The sequence below is a fragment of the Scyliorhinus canicula genome, chromosome 9 (assembly GCF_902713615.1).
Source record: "Scyliorhinus canicula chromosome 9, sScyCan1.1, whole genome shotgun sequence".
Lineage (NCBI taxonomy): Eukaryota > Metazoa > Chordata > Chondrichthyes > Carcharhiniformes > Scyliorhinidae > Scyliorhinus > Scyliorhinus canicula.
Window position 1 is genome coordinate 135984519 of NC_052154.1, and position 19076 is coordinate 136003594.

General features: G+C 51.0%; 1 protein-coding gene across 6 annotated transcripts in view; it reads right to left on the reverse strand.

Annotated features, from left to right (window-relative positions):
- Positions 1 to 19076, reverse strand: part of LOC119971728 (synaptotagmin-7-like) — an 883832-nt gene that overhangs the window by 20253 nt on the left and 844503 nt on the right. For all 6 annotated transcript variants that reach the window (XM_038807686.1, XM_038807685.1, XM_038807689.1 and 3 more), the window contains one exon: positions 18261 to 18430. In XM_038807686.1, coding sequence (XP_038663614.1) covers positions 18261 to 18430 — 170 coding nt within the window. The remainder of the gene's footprint in view (positions 1 to 18260; positions 18431 to 19076) is intronic.

Genomic DNA, 19076 nt, shown 5'->3' on the forward strand with positions numbered 1-19076 from the left:
CTAATGTTGAGACAATGCTGCTAAATGTAATGGTCTTTTGTTGGTTTGAGGTACCATTTCTGAATTTTATCTTGGCCACCTTTTAAACAGTTGAGTTTGAATTTCTGCTAGTGGACCAATTGATAGTTAAGGTTGTAAGGAACTGGTGTTGATGACTTAATTACTTTAAAGCTACTGTAAAGTCAGGGTTCAAGGAATTGCATTTTGTTTTAATTAAACTGTGAAATTGAGAGTTTCTTCGTCCACTTAGAAGAAATAACCAGAAGGTTTGAACTCAGCAGCTTGAACATGGTATGATGTTATATCTTTATGCAAAGGCTTATATATTTTAATAGGTTTTAGTTCTCTAAATGCCTTAATTGATTAACTATTTATGCAGGGCAGAACATATGTATGAGAGCAAAACCTTTTTCCTGACATTATGGTAGGAAGTCTTACTAACATTTGTTCTTCATGACTTTAGTATTCATGAAATGGGTTACAATATGTTGATGTGAATTGTTTAGAATAGGTTGTAGATGTAATATTTCTGTACAACTGATGTACATCTATTAGGATGTGTAATTTGTCACAATGGAATGTACCTCTCGGGAGCCATCGAATAAGGGATATAGACATTTGTCTTTCACCTACATGACTAGTTATGGGGAGGGTTGAAACCCAATGACCCTCACAACAGCCAATGAGGGTAATTTGGATAAAGGGATGAGTAACAGTCAGAAATAGGAAGAAAATTTAGAAAAGCAAAGTCTTCGTTGGCACAGCTTCACCATGCCTTCTGTAATTTTTTTTAAAATTTAGAGTACCCAATTCATTTTTTCCAATTAAGGGGCAATTTAGCCTGGCCAATCCACCTAGCCTGCACATCTTTGGGTTGTGGTGGCGAGACTCACGCAAACACGGGGAGAATGTGCAAACTCCACACAGACACAGTGACCAGAGCTGGGATCGAACCTGGGACCTCGGCGCTGTGAGGCTGCAGGGCTAATACACTGCACCACCGTGCTGCCCCACGCCTTCTGTAATGTGTTTCTTCTGAGGGACAGTTCAATGTAACATCACTTCAGAGATGGAAGAAGAAAGGCATTGTCTGTGGAGAAAGGCAATACTCCAGGAATTCTAGGGCCTTGAGGGATAAGCAACTTCCTTGTTGTCTTCACGGCCCTTGCCAAGTGCATGCAACACCTTGCTTAATAAATTCCACTTGATTAATAAATACTAGTTATTTGTACCTTGTTAGGTCGGGCACAAAGAAGGACCCAGTTGTTAGAAATTAAGAATTTTGGAACTTCTATATTTTAATTAAAAGTTTTTTTAAAACCTCAAAACCCTGAACATGAAGTGTTATAATTCATTAAGTCAATGCTATGATAGTTTAGATCTGTCATCAGAATCTGTCATCAGACAGCTCCCAGCTGTCCATTACATTCTGAACTTCAGAGGCATTTTATTTTCAGGCTGCTTATCAGAGTGGACACCGATGACTAGTGCATTTTGTATTGATGATTAATAGTGGTGTCCATGCTGAGGGGTTCAATACCTTCAGTTTAATCACTGCAATTCCTATTTTTCAATTAGCAAAAGGGATCTGCAACATCCTCAAACCAGTAAACACGAGAACATGAATTACGGCTTCTCCACCATTGCAATGCTCATTCAGTAATACGCAGAAGCCCTAGCCTAGATTTTGAGCTGGGGTTCTGGTATGTGGCTCAAAATCAATTTCTGACCCAGAAGTGACAGTGTTATCTGCCAAGTAGTGAATGATGTATGAAACAGAATTTTATAGCGTGGGAAAAGCTATATGATTTCTTTAACATGGCGATAACCAGAAGCAAAGTCTGCTATATGTGCCTTGAGTTATTAGAGTCTCAGTGTGAAGGTGAGAATTAAATCTATTTTCATAGGTGAGGAAAAGATTGAAAAGGGTAATGACTTAGAAGACATAGTACAAATAGTAGAAGTTCATGCAATTTAACCAATATTCACAAAATTAGACATGAAAACTATATTTAAAAAGAACTTTAAGTGAATCCAGAAATTAGAAGAAATTAAGGGCGCGATTCTCCCAAAACGGGAGAAATCGTAAAGCTGCCGTAAAACCCGGGCGGGTTTTACGGCAGCGCGCCCCTTCCCGACCGGGGACCGATTCTGGTCCCCGGTCGGGGCTAGCAGCCCGACGCCGTAGGCTCCGGCAAGACGGGCTTAACGAAAATCGTTAAGCCCACTTGCCGGAGTTAGCGCCGGCTGACGCGTCATATGACGTCAGCCGCGCATGCGCAGTTTGGAAGACTCCAACCCGCGCATGCGCGGATGACGTCATCGCGTTTTGCGCGAAACCCGCGCATGCGCGGGCCGGGTTGCCCCTCAGCCGCCCCGCGAATGGATACTGCGGGGCGGCGGAAGGACAAGTAGTGCGCGGGCATCGGGCCCGCTGACCGCGATCGGTGCCCACCGATCGCGGGCCCATGGCACCCTTGGCACGGCCGTGGTACGGCCGTGCCAATCGGTGCCATGGTTATTAATAGCGAGTTTGTGACGCCGTTTTTACGAACGGCAAGACCAGGTGTGTTTCGGCCCATCTAACAGCTGAGAATCGCTGCCGGCCGTAAAAAAACGGCGGCAGCGATTCGGGTCGGGACTTCGGCGGGGGGGTGGGAGAATAGCGGGAGGGCGGCAAAAATGTCGGGAAGGCCCTCCCGCTATTCTCCCACCCGTCGTGGGGGGCGGAGAATTTCGCCCTAAGTTCTTACATAGACGAAAAAGAAAATGTCTCAGAACTAACAGTCAGAACACCTAAAAGCATTCCAAACAATCCATAGATTGTTGCTATTTAGGCCAATATGAGACATTCCATGACAGGAAAGAAATGCACAAGTACTTTTTTCTGCAAGATTTTATCACTTTTGATCTTGCCCCGCTGTGTGTATTGAACATGAAGGCTACTGACCGTTGATCAGTGAGGAGAGTGAATCTCCTGCCGGCCAGGTAATGCCTCCAATGCCTCACAGCTTCAACAATAGCTTGGGCCTCTTTTTCGATGGATGAGTGCCGAATTTCAGAGGCACGAAGGGTGTGGGAAAAGCATGCCACGGGTCTGCCTGCCTGATTTAGAGTGGCGGCAAGGGCGACATCTGAAGCGTCGCTTTCTACTTGAAAGGGCAGTGTCTCGTCTACTGTGTGCATCCCGGCCTTGGCTATGTCTGCTCTGATACGGGCGAAGGTATGTTGTGCCTCGGCCGCGAGGGGAAATTGAGTGGACTGTGTGAGTGGGCGGGCCTTGTCTGCATAGTTTGGGACATACTGGGCGTAGTACGAGAAGAACCCCAGACAGCGTTTGAGGGCCTTGGGGCAGTGGGGAAGGGAGAGCTCCATGAGGGGGCGCAGCGCATAGTTTTCTTTTAGGAGTACCATCGCGTCCGCGTAACTCGGGGCATCCTGGATCAACGGGAACACGTTGGAGCTCAACCTGGAGTACAGGACCTGTATCTTCTGAGCCTCCGTCGACATGGGGGTCGCAGCGTTGATGTAAGCCTCAAAACAAGCTAGCCAGTGATTAAAGTCCTTTTCGACGTCGGGCGAGTGCGTATTCAGCTGCAGGCGATCTGGCTTGATTCTCATATCCATTTCGTTGAAAATCTGACTGCAATAAATTGATGCACGATCAATTGCAGATTGGGTACAACTGTGGCTTTATTGCAGTCAGATGCATGGCCTCCTACTGCAGCTGGCGAAATGGCAGATCAATGGCGGACACGCATATTTATACGGCTCCTTGTGGGCGGAGCCAGCTGGCAGGTGCTACCGGCGAACCTGCACTACAGGTCCTACCGTACATCCCCTAATACAGGTATACACAGTGATTCACCACATGTATTCTTAGGAATTTGAAACTGCTAAACATCTCCACCTCTTGCTTCCTGAAGTCAATGACCAGCTCTTTAGTTTTGTGGCATTAATGGTGCAATGGTCTGTGGTAGCTTTGAGTGTGAGCTGCTATTGGTGGAGAAGGCTCGCCGCTCATTGGCCCAAGTGTTGCTTTCTCATTGGTCAAGACGAAGGTAGCTCCGCCCAATGAGGCGGAGTATATGAACCCGTGTTTCCCAGCAGCCATCCTTCTTTCTGTGCTCGAGCTGCTGGGGAAACATCTTGTAGATTAAAGCCTTCAATTCGGACTACCCCTTTGTTTCTGTGGTTATTGATCGCACATCATGGTCTGTCTGCCTGACAATTGTTTGTAATATTTTTTATTGAATTTTACATCTTTACACTATACAGTAGGTGATTAAGATGGTTATTATGTATAATTTACATGTATTCCTTTCACTGCCCCCCCCCCCCCCCCCCCCCCCCCAACCATCTCCTTTTTGTTATTCGGGCTCCATCTCAGGCCTTTTCTTCCATCGTTAGTGTTGTAGTCTATCTTTAGTTTTCATTTGTTGTGATTGCCTATATGCCTTTGTTTGGGGGCCCTCTGGCCCCCTCCTCACTCTTTTCCCATATCCCCTCCTGATATTTCCCTAGGTTCCTTCCTTGCTGCAACACCCCCCCCCCCCCCCCCCCCCCCCCCACCCTTTTGTTTCTATCTGCTCTGTGTGGTCCTGTCAGCCCTCGTTGGTCCCGCTCGCCATCTCCCTTTGTATCCGCTATTGGCCTCGAACGGGTCTTGAAACAAGCTGATGAATACCCCCTGCATTTCGTGGAAGCCATCATCCGACCCTCGGATGGTGTATTTGATCTTCTCCAGGTGGAGTAGTTGAAATGAAATGAAATGAAAAATGAAAATCGCTTATTGTCACAAGTAGGCTTCAAATGAAGTTACTGTGAAAAGCCCCCAGTCGCCACATTCCGGCGCCTGTTCGGGGAGGCTGGTACAGGAATTGTACGTGTTGCTGGCCTGCCTTGATCTGCTTTCAAAGCCAGCAATTTAGCCCTGTGCTAAACAGCCCCTAATTCCGACAGGTCTGCCAGCTAGTCTGCAGCTGTGGGTGGTACTGCTGATCACCAGCTGAGCAGGATTTTCTGGCATGCGATTAGGGAAGCAAAAGCAACGGCATCTGCCATTCTGCCTATATGGAGGGTGCTGGTCCGATACCCCAAAGACTAGGTTGATGGAAAAAGTGAAGTCGTATGGGGTTCAGGGTGTACTAGCTAGATGGATAAAGAACTGGTTGGGCAACAGGAGACAGAGTAGTGGTGGAAGGGAGTGTCTCAAAATGGAGAAAGGTGACTAGTGGTGTTCCACAGGGATCCGTGCTCGGACCACTGTTGTTTGTGATCGACATAAATGACCTGGAGGAAGGTATAGGTGGTCTGATTAGCAAGTTTGCAGATGATACTAAGATTGGTGGAGTTGCAGACAGCGAGGAGGACTGTCAAAGAATACAGCAAACTATAGATAGATTGGAGAGTTGGGCAGAGAAATGGCAGATGGAGTTAAATCCAGGCAAATGCGAGATGATGCATTTTGGAAGATCTAATTTAAGAGTGAACTATATGGCCAATGGAAGAGTCCTGGGAAAAATTGATGTACAGAGAGATCTGGGAGGTCAGGTCCATTGTACCCTGAAGGTGGCAACGCAGATCGATAAAGTGGTCAAGAAGGCATACAGCATGCTTGCCTTCATCGGATGGGGTATTGAGTACAATAGTCAGCAGGTCATGTTACAGTTGTATAGGACTTTGGTTAGGCCACATTTGGAATACTGCGTGCAGTTCTGGTCACCACATTACCAGAAGGATGTGGATGCTTTAGAGAGGGTGCAGAGGAGGTTCACCAGCATGTTGCCTGGTATGGAGGGTGCTAGCTATGAAGAAAGGTTGAGTAGATTAGGATTGTTTTCGTTGGAAAGACGGAGGTTGAGGGGGACCTGATTAAGGTCTACAAAATTATGATAGGTATGGACAGGGTGGATAGCAACAAGTTTATTCCAAGAGTGGGGGTGTCAATTACAAAGGGCCACGATTTCAAGGTGAGAGGGGGAAAGTTTAAGGGAGATGTGCGTGGAAATTTTTTTACGCAGAGGGTGGTGGGTGCCTGGAACGCTTTGCCAGCGGAGGTGGTAGAGGCGGGCACGATAGCATCATTTAAGATGCATCTGGACAGATATATGAACGGGCGGGAAACAGAGGGAAGTAGATCCTTGGAAAATAGGCGACAGGTTTAGATAAAGGATTTGGATCTGTTCTTTGTACTACTACCTCACCCCCACAACCTTGGACATCGCCTCAAAGAAGGCTGCCCAGAACTCAACAAGTCTGGGGCAGACCCAGAACATGTGGTCGTGGTAGGCCAGCCCCCCCCCCCCCCCCCACCCCCCGTTAACACCTGTTCTACACCTCCAGGCAGAGCCTGTTCATTCGGGTTCTGGTTAGGTGTGCTCTGAGCACCGCTTTCAACTGCATAAGGTTTCGCCTTGCACAGGAGGAGGTGATGTTGGTCTTACTTCTCATGTTACTATCTTGCTCCAGCCAGTGGTGATCTTGCCTATTCTAAAAGTCATCCGTAAATGTCCCCACAGCTCCCTTTCTCCATACTGTTCACGCCCACAGTTCCCCCAAGCATTGTGTCTCTCAGGGCCCTAGGGTACCTCGTCATCTCTTTGGGGAGAAAGGTTTTGATTTGTAAATGTCGGAGCTCCTATCCGTTCAGTAGCTCTGGTCTCTCCGTCAGCTCACCCAGGGTTGCGAGTCTGCCCCCATGAAGAAGTCCCTGATCGCTAGTGTTCCCCCATCGTATTTCCACTTCTTAAAAATAGCGTCTAGCGTGGCTGGTGGGAATTTGTGGTTACCGCAGATGGGAGCATGGTGGACACCTCGGTTAAGCCAAAGTGTTGTCTCATCTGGTTCACGTTTTTAGCATAGCTACCACCACTGGGCTGGACATGTACTTTGCCGGGGTGATGGGAATGCTGTCGCGGCTATGGCTCAGAGAGTTGTTCCCGTACAGGAGGACTCCTCCACCTTCACACATTCCTTACTCGGCTTCCTTAGCCATCCCCTCACTCTCTCGGCTGTGGCTGCCCAGTGGTAGTATTGCAAGTTCATAAGGGCCAGGCCACCCATGTTTCTTCTCTGCTGCAGTGTTGTCTTGGGGATTCTTGGACCCCCCCCCCCCCCCCCCCCCCCCCCCCAACATGCACACCCCCACACACCTGTACCTTGGGAAAAGGTCTTGGAGATGAAGGTCAGTCTGGATCTACACAGGCTGAGGAACCTTGGCAATACATTCATCTTGATTGTCTGCATCCTCCTGCCAGGGAGAGCGGGTGTACATCCCATCTCTGTTGGTCCTTTTTAACTTCTTCCGCCAGACTGGCCAGATTCCACTTGTGAATTTGTGCCCAGTCGTGGGCTATCTGGATCCCCATATAGCATGGAGTTTGTTTTGGGCTAGTTTGAATGGTAGACCCTCCAGCTCCGTCCCTCCCCCATTTGGGTTCACCACTCTTGCCCAGGTTGAGTGTATAGCCTGAGAAGGCCCCAAACTCTTCCAGGAGCGTCATGATTTCCTTCAAGCCATTCTATGGTTCCAACATGTAGAGGGGCAGATCATCCACATAGTGTGAATCTTGGGGCTTGGTTATCCGCTCCCGCGTGGCATCGGGAAGACCGTCGTGAACTCGGCCGAGTTTCACGACGGCCCGAAACGGCCCCGTTCACGAGCGATTAAGTCCCCGGAAATGGGCTAGGAGCGGGGCCGCGGGAACCACGTGGGGGATGACGCCAGAAGCCAGCGATGCCCGAATGACGCCGCTCCGCGTCGTAAAAAGGCGCAAGCGACGAAAACAAGTGAGGGGGAGAAGATGACGGAGCCACGGAGGGCCGCCCCGAGGTTTGGTGAGACTGACCTCGAGACCCTCCTCGATGAGGTGGAGCAACGGAGGGGCATCATCTGCCCTAGAAGATGGCATCGCCACCCTGCCAGCATTGTGCGATGGGCCTGGCGTGAGGTGGGCACAGCAGTGAGTGCTGTGGGGCAGACCCCTCGGTCTGGGGAGCAGTGCCGGAAGAAGCTCCACGACCTCACTAGGGCTGCCAGGGTAAGTGCCAAGAGGGTGCCCCCGTGTCACAACAATCCCCCCCCCATGCCCCTGATCACCCACCTCCCCCCCGGACACGAGGGGGAGGGGGGGGCGAGAGTGAGTGGAAGGTGGTTAACCAAGTTGTCACAGACCTACATGAGCACTGCGACCCCCTGGAGGGATGCCATGGTGTAGCTGCAACTTTCCCCCCAACCTGTGCCAATATCTGAATGCCCTGATGATACCTGCCGAATTGTGATGATCTATCTATGCACCCCCCCCAAACAGGACAAGACTGCTCACAACAACCGGGAGCGCAACAGGACCGGAGTGGGTTCACCCATTCTGCCCCCCCTGACCGTGTTTGAGCAGAGGGCACTGGACCTTGCTGGGGGATCTGCCACCCGGGAGGTCGCGCAATGAGAGGTTGGCGGTGCAGAACCAAGTGAGACAACCCTGCATGAGAACCCCCCCCAAGCCCCTCCTCTGTGCCCTCACACTCTGCCGACTGGACCCCCCATCCTCTCTCCCCTCACACTCTGCCCACTGGACCATCCATCCTCTCTCCCCCTCACACTGCCCACTGGACAATCCATCCTCTCTCCCCCTCACACTCTGCCCACTGGACCATCTATCCTCTCTCCCCTGACACTCTGCCCACTGGACCATCTATCCTCTCTCCCCTCACACTCTGCCCACTGGACCATCCATCCTCTCTCCCCCTCACACTCTGCCCACTGGACCATCTATCCTCTCTCCCCTGACACTCTGCCCACTGGACCATCTATCCTCTCTCCCCTCACACTCTGCCCACTGGACCATCCATCCTCTCTCCCCCTCACACTCTGCCCACTGGACAATCCATCCTCTCTCCCCTCACACTCTGTCCATTGGACCATCCAACGCCCGGCCGAGCGTGTCTAAATAACCCCGTCTTATTCTGTTCCCTATGGCGTGCAGCCGAACATCCAGGGCCGTCTGCTGCGACACACAGCCGAACGTCCGCCATCACCACCGCACCCAGGGCCGCACGCCAGAGGGTGGCAGGAGGTCAGCCAGGAGTGCCATCCTCCCAACCCGGGACTGTCGAGCAGGTCGCACACATGACGCCGACACAGTCAGCAGACTCACATGAGGGAGAACCAGACATGGGCCACGTGCGCCCTGCGGCCGGATATGACTGGGACGACGACACTGCGGATATTATTACGGACGAGGACCTAGAGCTTACGGCACTGCTGTCTCCCACACCATCCACCACCCCAGAGAAACTCACCTCGGTTGGCCAATTAAGTGATGAGGCTCCTGGGTCATGGTCTGGTGTGCACCACACAGCAGAGCCGGTACAGCAGGTGGTGGTCGGAGCAACCAAGGGGCTGGACGGTCGGAGGGCAGCCCAGGCCCAGCATCCAGCTGGCGGCCAGACGTTTCCCGGGTTCCTGTATTTACTCGACCCACCAGGGACACAATGACGGGATGAGGGCTGTCTTCCAGCAGCTGCAGAAGCAGTTAGCGGAGTCAAACCGCGTCCAGGAGCAGGGAGCGATGCCGCTCATGGCAGCCACCCAGGCCGACACCGCACGGGTGGCGTCCGCGGTCGAGGCAATGGGTGAAACGGTTTCGGCCATGGGTCAGGTTCTGCAAGGCATTGGGCTTAAATTGCACGCGTCATCCATGGCCCTGGAGAGGGTTGCCCTCTCACCGGCAGCAATGCACCAGAGCCAACATGACATTGCCGGCACGCTACGGGCCCTGGCCGAGTCTCAGCAGGTCATGGCCCAGTCCCAGCACGCCATGGCATAGTCCCAGCACACCATGGCACAGTCCCAGCAGGCCATGGCACAGTCCCAGCAGTCAATCGCGGAGAGCATCAACCGCCTGACACACGTGCTGGATGGCATCACGCACTCACAGGTTGAGGTCGCACAGTCCCTGGCGGGAATGTCTCACTCCCTGGACTCCGTCTCAGCGAACCTTCGGACCCTGGTCAATACGGTTGCAGGCCTCCAGGACTGGCAGCGCCAGGTGTCGGTGGGGCGACGGGGCACCTCCCCGCTCGCACCTCCGTCCCACAGTGAGGCCCGGGGGCCACCGGGCACCCCGAGGGAGGAGGAGGTTCTGGGGCCCGTCCCATTAACTCCATCACGGGATGTCCCTGAACGCTCGGCCTCCCCCCGTCCCATCCCTGCTGCATTGGGTGGGCAGCGGGCAGAGCAGGATGGCACCGCATCATCCGAAATGCCCGCGGAGCAGCCTGGCCCATCAAGGCTGGGTCGCCCCAGGAAACGAGTGCTGACGGGGAGACATGTCGCAGGGGATGATTCTCAGCAGTCCGCCTCCACTCCTGCTGTACCATCTGGGGAATCACTTAGACGTAGTTGTAGGGCCCGTAAGGCAACGAAGAGGGACATATAGTAAGTTGGTATGGGTGAAGGGCACAGTTTAGTTGTAGGGGCTAGGGCATCTGTACTTAATATTCACCATTAAACGCACTGTTGCACCTAACTTGTAAGACCGTGTGATTTTTCCGTTGCCACAGGGATCGTGATGGTGACCGAGTGTCGCTGGGGTTGACGAGTGTTGAAAAGTCGGTGCTGGGTGTGCAGTCCCTTTCCCCCCACCCCATCCCACAGCTACCCCACGCGGGCACGTGATGGAGTGTCCCTGACGAACTCAGCGACCACCGAGGTGGATGGTTCAGCTATTGCCATGAGTGTGTGCTGACTGTCTGCGCGACCGGTGATGCAGGTGGTAGTGTTGGTGTCGGTAGCAGTGCCGACGCGCGCGGTGCATGAATCTTGCTGCCACCAACGCGGCGTGTGCCCGCTGTCCTTGCTGGTGCCGTCATGCAGCCTCCTGGGCATCACCAGCAGCCACGTCGTGTCTGCGTGCTGCGCCCGACACACCACCAACCTCCTCCTCCTCCTCCACCTCCTCCTTCTCCGTGTTGGCACCAGCAGCTTGTCCCTCCGCCTCCTCCACCAGGGCATCTCCTAGCTGCATCGCGATGTTGTGCAGCGCACAGCATACCACAACAATGCGAGCGACCCTCTCAGGCTGGTACTGCAGGTCCCCTCCGGAGCGGCCCAGGCACCTGAATCGCATTTTCAGGAGACCAAAGCAGCGCTCCACCACACCCCTGGTTGCTGCATGGGCTTCATTGTAAAGGGTCTCTGCGTTGGTCTGAGGCCTCCGTATGGGCGACATCAGCCAAGACCTCAGTGGATAACCCCTGTCGCCCAGCAACCAGCCCCTCAGCCGGGGGGGGGCGGTCCCTCAAACAGAGCAGCGTTGAACGACTGCGCAAGAATGTAGGCATCATGCACACTGCCAGGGAACCTAGCGCACACATGCATGATCTTCATGTGGGGGTCGCATACCACCTGGATGTTCATGGAGTATGTCCCCCTCCTGTTTGTGAACACTTCCCTGTTTCCTGCAGGCGGGCGCATGGGGACGTGAACACAATCGATTGCCCCCTGCACCATCGGTATCTCGGCCACGTTGGCAAATCCACGAGCTCGTGATTCTTGACTTGCTCGGTCCTCGGGAAATGTGATGTAGCGGTCGGCGATGGCAAACAGGGCGTCGGTCACATCCCGGATGCACCTGTGCACTGATGCCTGCGATATCCCGGAGAGGTCCCCGCTCGGAGACTCGAAGGAGTCGGTTGCATAAAAGTTCAGTGCCACCGTCACCTTGATGGCAACCGCGATTGCGTGTCCTCCTCCCGTTCCACGTGGGGCGAGGTGCGCCACAAGGTGACAGATATGTGTCACCGTCTCTCTGCTCAACCGGAGTCTCCTCCTGCAGGTGATGTCCGGCATTGTCTGGAATGAGATCCGGGCACGGTACACCCTCGGCCTCGGTCGTCGCCTCTGGCGCCCTGGCTCCACCCTCAATGTCTCCTCCTCCTCCCCCCCATGCTGCTCGACGACGGGCCACTCCGCGGCCATTCCCTCTGCTCCTGCAGCTGGCTCTGCATCCACTGTGGGATGCTGTGGATGCTGCTGGATCTCCAACTGCAGTGCAGCAGCCCCAACCACTGCGCTGAACATAGCTGTTCGGTTTGAATACATTTTGCTCACCTACAAAAGGTGGTGGAGGGCAGAGAAACGACATGTTAGACGGACGTTATTCGACACCTCGGCAGCCGCCTGCCACGGGATACCTGTGTGTCCCAGTGGCCTGGTCGCGCTGCTGACACGCGGCCAGCCTAACCCCTGGTCACTTTCTGCGTCCAACGGGCAGTTAACTACGTCCTCCTCACCGGTGCGTCAGTGGGCTGTGGCCATAAGCCACAGGGCAACCAGCGGCCATGTCCTCCCGACCGTCCTGCCATGGCAGGGCGGCTGACATGTTGCATCCGGGGGTGGACGACCCACTCCACTCACTCCCTCTCCACCCCTCCCACTTCTCCCTCTCCCCCCTCCCTCCCCCCTCCCACTTCTCTCTCTCCCCCCCACTTCTCCCTCTCTCCCCCCCCTCCCACTTCTCCCTCTCCCTCCCCCCCCCCCCCCCCCTCCCACTGGCCGCTGCGTTCTCGGGGATGCCTTCCCCAGTTTTCCAAGACTCCGGGACGGTCCGCTCACCTCCTCCCACCTCGCCAGCCAGCACGACTGGCTGACGACTTTTAAAAGCAGGTGTGGACGGCGACGGCGCGATCTGACGTCGGGACTTCGGCCCGTCCGGGCTGGAGAATAGCGGGGGTGCCGGAGAATCACCATTTTGGCTGCATCGGGTGATTCTCCGGGTTTTTGCTCGCGAAACCCGATGACAGAAATTTGGCCGGTTGGGAGAATAGTGGGAGCGCGTCGGACAGGCGTCGCGTGAAAATCTTACACGGCCCGCTATTCTCCCAACCGGCGTGACGGCGGAGAATCGCGCCCTTGGTCTCTACCACCTCTTTGGATGCTCTTCCAGCCTCTCACGTCTCGGGGAGCGATCGGCAAGGGTTCAACTGCCAGGGCGAACAAGAGCGGAAACAGCGGGCATCCCTGCCTCGTGCCTCTGTGCAACTGGAAGTATTCAAAGCTGGTGGTGTTGGTCCGAATGCTCACTTTGGGGCATTGTACAGAGTTTCACCCACGAGGTGAACCTCACCCCTAGCTCAAACTGCTCTAATACCTCCATTCGACTCTGTCCAAGGCCTTTTCTGCGTCCAGAGAGATGATCACCTCTGGTGTGCTCTCCCCAGGTGGGGTCAGTATGACATTCAGCAGCCATCTGATGCTCGTAGTTAGCTGTCTATCCTTCACAAAGCCCCTCTGGTCCTCTGCAACCACTACTGGTACACAGTCTTCCAATCTCTTGGCCAGCACTTTTGCGAGTATTTTCGCATCTATGTTAAGCAGCGAAATGGGTCTATATGATCCGAATTCCATCGGGTCTTTTATTTTTCTTGAGTATCAGCTATATGGTGGCCTGTGTTAGCATAGGAGGTGGAGTACCCCTTGCTTGAGAGTCTGCGAACATCTACCATTAGTGTGGGGCCAGAGCTGGTGCAAAACTTGTACCTTCTGTTGACCTCCAGGATGGAGTTGATCAGTTGCTCCCTCGCCGCCATCTCTTCCCGATCTCTACGAGCCTTGTAGGCTATAATTTCTCCCCTAATCACCGCCTTCAAAATCGTAGAAGGTAAGACTTCCCCATTCTGTTGTTAGTAAAGTACTCACCTATGGCCTATGATGTTTTCTGACAGATGACCTTGACGGCCAAAAGGTCTGTGTTAACTACCAGGCGGGGCGTGAGGCACGGCCCATCCCCAACCTCATATCCATGCAACATGGAGCATTGTCGGCGATGACTATCGTGGAGTATTCTGCTATTACTATTTCTGGAAGCACCGATTTCCCCACTGCAAAGAAGTATGGGTATATACTTCGTGTACCAGTCAAAAGAACAAGAATTCTTTATCACCAAGGTGTAGGAACCGCCATGGGTCCACTGCCCCCACCTGCTCCATGAATGCTCCCGGTATATATTCTCCCCATATCTACATGAGTCTCACCCCCACAACCCAAAGATGTGCAGTGTAGGTGGATTAAAGATCCCTGCCCCCGCCCCATGATCAGTCCATGTGGGTCAATATCAGGAATTTCCGCCATGGCCTGTATAAAATCTGTATTGTCCCAGTTGGGCACATACACATTTATCAGGACTACTGGTGCCCTGTCTAGGACACCGTGGACCATGACATACAATCCCCCTGGGCCTGTCACTGTAAACACTATCCTCTTGCTAATCAGGATGGCTACATCCCTAGCCCTCGTCCCGTAACATGAATGGTGCATGTGTCCCATGGTGCAATTGTATAAGGTGTTAGTGCGGCCACACCTGGAGTATTGTGTTCAGTTTTGGTCTCCTTACTTGAGAAAGGACGTACTGGCGCTGGAGGGTGTGCAGAGGAGATTCACTAGGTTAATCCCAGAGCTGAAGGGGTTGGATTATGAGGAGAGGTTGAGTAGACTGGGACTGTACTCGTTGGAATTTAGAAGGATGAGGGGGGATCTTATAGAAACATTTAAAATTATGAAGGGAATAGATAGGATAGATGCGGGCAGGTTGTTTCCACTGGCGGGCGACAGCAGAACTAGGGGGCATAGCCTCAAAATAAGGGGAAGTAGATTTAGGACTGAGTTTAGGAGGAACTTCTTCACCCAAAGGGTTGTGAATCTATGGAATTCCTTGCCCAGTGAAGCAGTTGAGGCTCCTTCATTACATGTTTTTAAGGTAAAGATAGATAGTTTTTTGAAGAATAAAGGGATTAAGGGTTATGGTGTTCGGGCCGGAAAATGGAGCTGAGTCCACAAAAGATCAGCCATGATCTAATTGAATGGCGGAGCAGGCTCGAGGGGCCAGATGGCCTACTCCTGCTCCTAGTTCTTATGTTCTTATGTCCCATCCAGCCCTTTCTTACCCACAGTCGGTCCTTCTTCCTCGGGTCCGGCTTTCAAACTTCAGATGGGTGAAGTCTCTTGATCTTTTCACTGGGCTGTCAAGTCCCCTGACTTTCTATATGATTACCCTAGTGGTAATTACCCTGGTGGTACCCCTTTCCTGCGGGAACAGCCATATGTACTTACCTGGTGGCCCCGCCCCCGCACGGGTTTCCCTTTGTTAGGGGACGTCCAAAATGGCCATGGTCGCCGCTCTCACCATAAGGCCGGGCCCCTGTGTTCCGTGGCTTCCCTTTGTCCAGGAACCACCCAACTTTGCCGCCGAATGAGTGTACACCATATGGATGTGCTCCCTTTGTTCAGGGAGCCTCAAAAGTGGTTGCTTGCTTTGTTTCCTCAATCTGCTGAAATCAATCTGAGACCCATCCCTTTCTTATCCTTGTATTTCCCTTATGTTCCCCCTCCCCATCTCCCCCATGTCCCTGCCTCACTTTGCCAGACGTACACTCCCTACTGGCAGGTGTGTCGCGGCCCCTCTTGCTTTCCTGCTTCCTAGCGCTAGCTTTCCCCGCTAGTGTGGTGGCCCCCCTCCCGGCGCTGATCTTACCCCTGTCCTATGCCCACTAGATAGCTGTTCCACCTGTGTCCTCTTCACCCTCTCCTGTGTTCCGTTGCCCTTGCCCTTGTCTGTGGTTTGACATTTCTTTCAAAGCGAGGCAGCACTGTCCTGTGCAAACATAGTGTATGTCCATCATGGTTCTTTTTCCCTTTATCCTCCTCTGCTTCTTCCTCAACACTGCCTTGCCTTCCCCTTGTCCAGGCCTTTCCACTTCCAGGTATCGCCACTTTTAATGCCTCCTTCATCGCCATCAGTTCCTTCAGCAGAAACGTCTTCCATCTATCTCCAAGGTTGAGGAGGGGGCGTTGTCTGGGCCATCGGTCTACCTCTCTCTGGGGTGGTGGGGGAACGCCTTACCTCGTGGGTCTGCCAACTCGTCCACCTGCTGCTCGTGGCGTTTCCTTCCGCTCCTGCAGTCTCTGCGGCCTTTCGAGCTCCCGTTTGCTGCCATGATAATTCTATACTTTCCCTTTCTTAATTGTAGGTAAAATAAGTTCAAATGTTTGGGCTAATTTCAACTAAAAGTGCCTACTTGGTTGTATTCTGGAGGAGAGGCACCTGATGTGCGACATCACCGTCACCGGAAGTGATTGACAATTTTTACGGTTAATGCTCTATGAATGACAACCCCAGCAATCTCTCTACAGAACTGGACTTCCTCAGTTCTGGCACTATTAGTTAAATATTCTCTGTACCCTCGCCAGGGCTCTGACATCCTTTCTAAAATGTGGTTCCCAGAATTGAGTACACTACTGCAGTCAAGGCTTAATTAAATATTTGTAAAGGTTTAGCATTCAAACAATGCCCCTATTTACAAAGTCAAGTATTCCACATATATTCTTAAACACCTTGACAAATGTTTTCTAGCTGTTCCCACTGGCCAGATCTTCCGGTCCTGCCGATTCGTGGGTTCTCGGTTGCGGAGGGTGCAAACAGGAACCTCCATTGACAGCGGCGAGATTGGAACATTCCGCCGTTGGCCAACAGCGGGCCACCTCCACTGTCGCAAGACACGCTGCCGGAAGGGAGGGATCATGGCACTTATCACCTTGCCCTGCCACCCTCAAAGATTTGTGAGTATGCACCCCACACAAAATAATATCATGAAGATTTACTGCCTCTCCTCTTGTTTCTGTCCAAGTGCATCACTTTACACTTATCTGTAATAAACTGCACCTGCCATATGAAATCTGCTCCCCCCCCCCTCCGTATTATCAAAGTTTTGCACTGCACACACAAACTAGATTGAGTCAGGTTTTTCAAAAACTAATGCAAATTAGCTGGAGTAATGTAGTTTGATAACTAATGCTTGGAATATTGGTCTGTGCTAAGTTTTTCAATTCTTCTGATGCATTTTGTTTCAGTTTAAGTGTGAGTAAAAAGGGAGATAAGTGGCATTGCCAATTCTCCGATGAAATTTCTAGGAACATTTCCATGAAATGTAGGTTGTGACAATTTAGGTTGCAGCACTTTGCCCGCAGAGTAATAAGATTCCGGTTTCAAGTCCCACTTCAGAACACTAGTATAGTATGAAGGGAGCACGGCCAAAGGTGCTGCCTTTCAGATGAGACCGTAGACGCCGCATCTGCCTGCATAGGTCTGTCCGAAAGTTCCAATGGCACTATTTTGTAGAAGAGCAGGAGCGTTATCCCTGGTCTCCTGGCCAATATTTATCCCTCCATCAAATCACTAAACATACATTATCTGGGCTTTATCACATTGTTTTTCGTGAGAACATGCTGTGCACAATCGATTACTTTTCAGTCATGCGTTAGTGATTGCAATACGGAAATTACTTTACTGGCTGTAAAGTACTTTGAGGTGTCCGGTCGGTGGTCTCCAAGTCTGCCCATTCTTTCTCTTTGATAGTGTTTTGTAATGCAAAAGAATAAAATTAATTAGATCTGTTCCAAACATTTAATTGACATATAATTTAATTTAAATGTTACACAAAACTCGGAGCCCATTTTAGATTCCAAAACCGCAGAAGCTATTGTACCATCAAATTACTACCACTCATTCTTGCTTTCTGTTATCTTCCTTTCTTGTCTGCAACTTGGCAGAATTTTCCTCATGAAACACATTTACCTATTCTTACACAACGGTCATATTTCACGGATCACCATTCCCTGGGAATATGCACAAGCATTGGACAGACTGCAGACAAAATAAACCAGTTTGTTTCTTCTTTGGTCTGGAGATTACTGCAACCGTGCAGACATTCAAGAACTCTGCACTCCTTCAACCTGACCCTTTGTGCATCCTTGATTTTAATCATCGCACAATTGGGGACCCAGTCCATCATTTGACAAGGCTCCAGGCTCTGGAATTCCCTTCCTATTCCTCACTACCTCACTCTCTCCCTAAGATGCTCCTTAAAACCTATCTTGTTGTCTAAACCTTTGGTCACCTGTTTAATATCTCATTGTGTGACTTAGTGTCAAAGTATTAATGTAAAATAATGTTGGAGTATATATTTCTTCAAGGAAATTAAAGCTTTAAAAGACAAATTTTAATATTAAAAGTAAAATTCAAATTATTAGGAAGAATGTATGCATCCATTCAATGTATTTAGTTTAGAATAAGCTGCCAGGAAATATTAGAGCCAAAAGGTCCTGTACTGTAAACTAGCAATGCAATTACTGAGATTGTACTTAAGAGTATGTGCTAAAATCTGCAAAATAAGAGTAGTATAAACAAAAGCTAAATGTTACTTACACTTCCATCACTGCATGGCTTTAGTTCTTTCCAGAATGTCTGTGTCTGTGTCAAGTCCACCTTATTTAGCGGTAATGACACCTCTCCAATGGGATCATTTCGACTGAAACGATCATAATCTAGGACTTGAAGGTAGAGCACTCGCTGTACCACCTTCTCATAGGGGAAACCTGAGGGTAGAAAAATAATGCAAACAGCTGTCATGCAACAGGAAGTGGAAAAATTTGTACTTCAGAAATACAGAAATGAACAAGGGCAGTTGGTCTTCAGATTTCAGTAACATATAATACCAGGAATATAACGTGTAAAACTATGGTTAAGGACAAGTGGCTAGAGATATCCTGGGACAGACTTTAGTAGGAAGAGCAATCCAAGGTGACAAATCGAACGCTGTTGCACAAGTATATCACACAACAATAAAGCACGTTTGTGTAAGTGCACTTTCCCCTCACAGTGATACATTGGTATTGATGTCTAGGATTGACATTTCAGTTCAGCCACACATACAGCTGGCTGCTATTATTTCAGTACAGTGCTTTGTCTATCACTGATGGCTGAGAAACTCCCATGTTATATATACTATGTAAGCTATGCAAATATAAGTTGTTATTGCTTTGCCTTGATTTCCAGCAACATAAATAAGTCCCTGGTGCTTGCAGTGATGGGCAGATAAACCCTGAAGATAGAAAAAGAAACAAAGAGCAATTGAAAATAAGGAAGAATGGGACAAGAACAAAAAAAGGAGGGAAGAAATATATTAAAATCATGTTAAACTGCAGTTTCTGTACTTAGGTTCATTTTTTCAGCTATATCAAC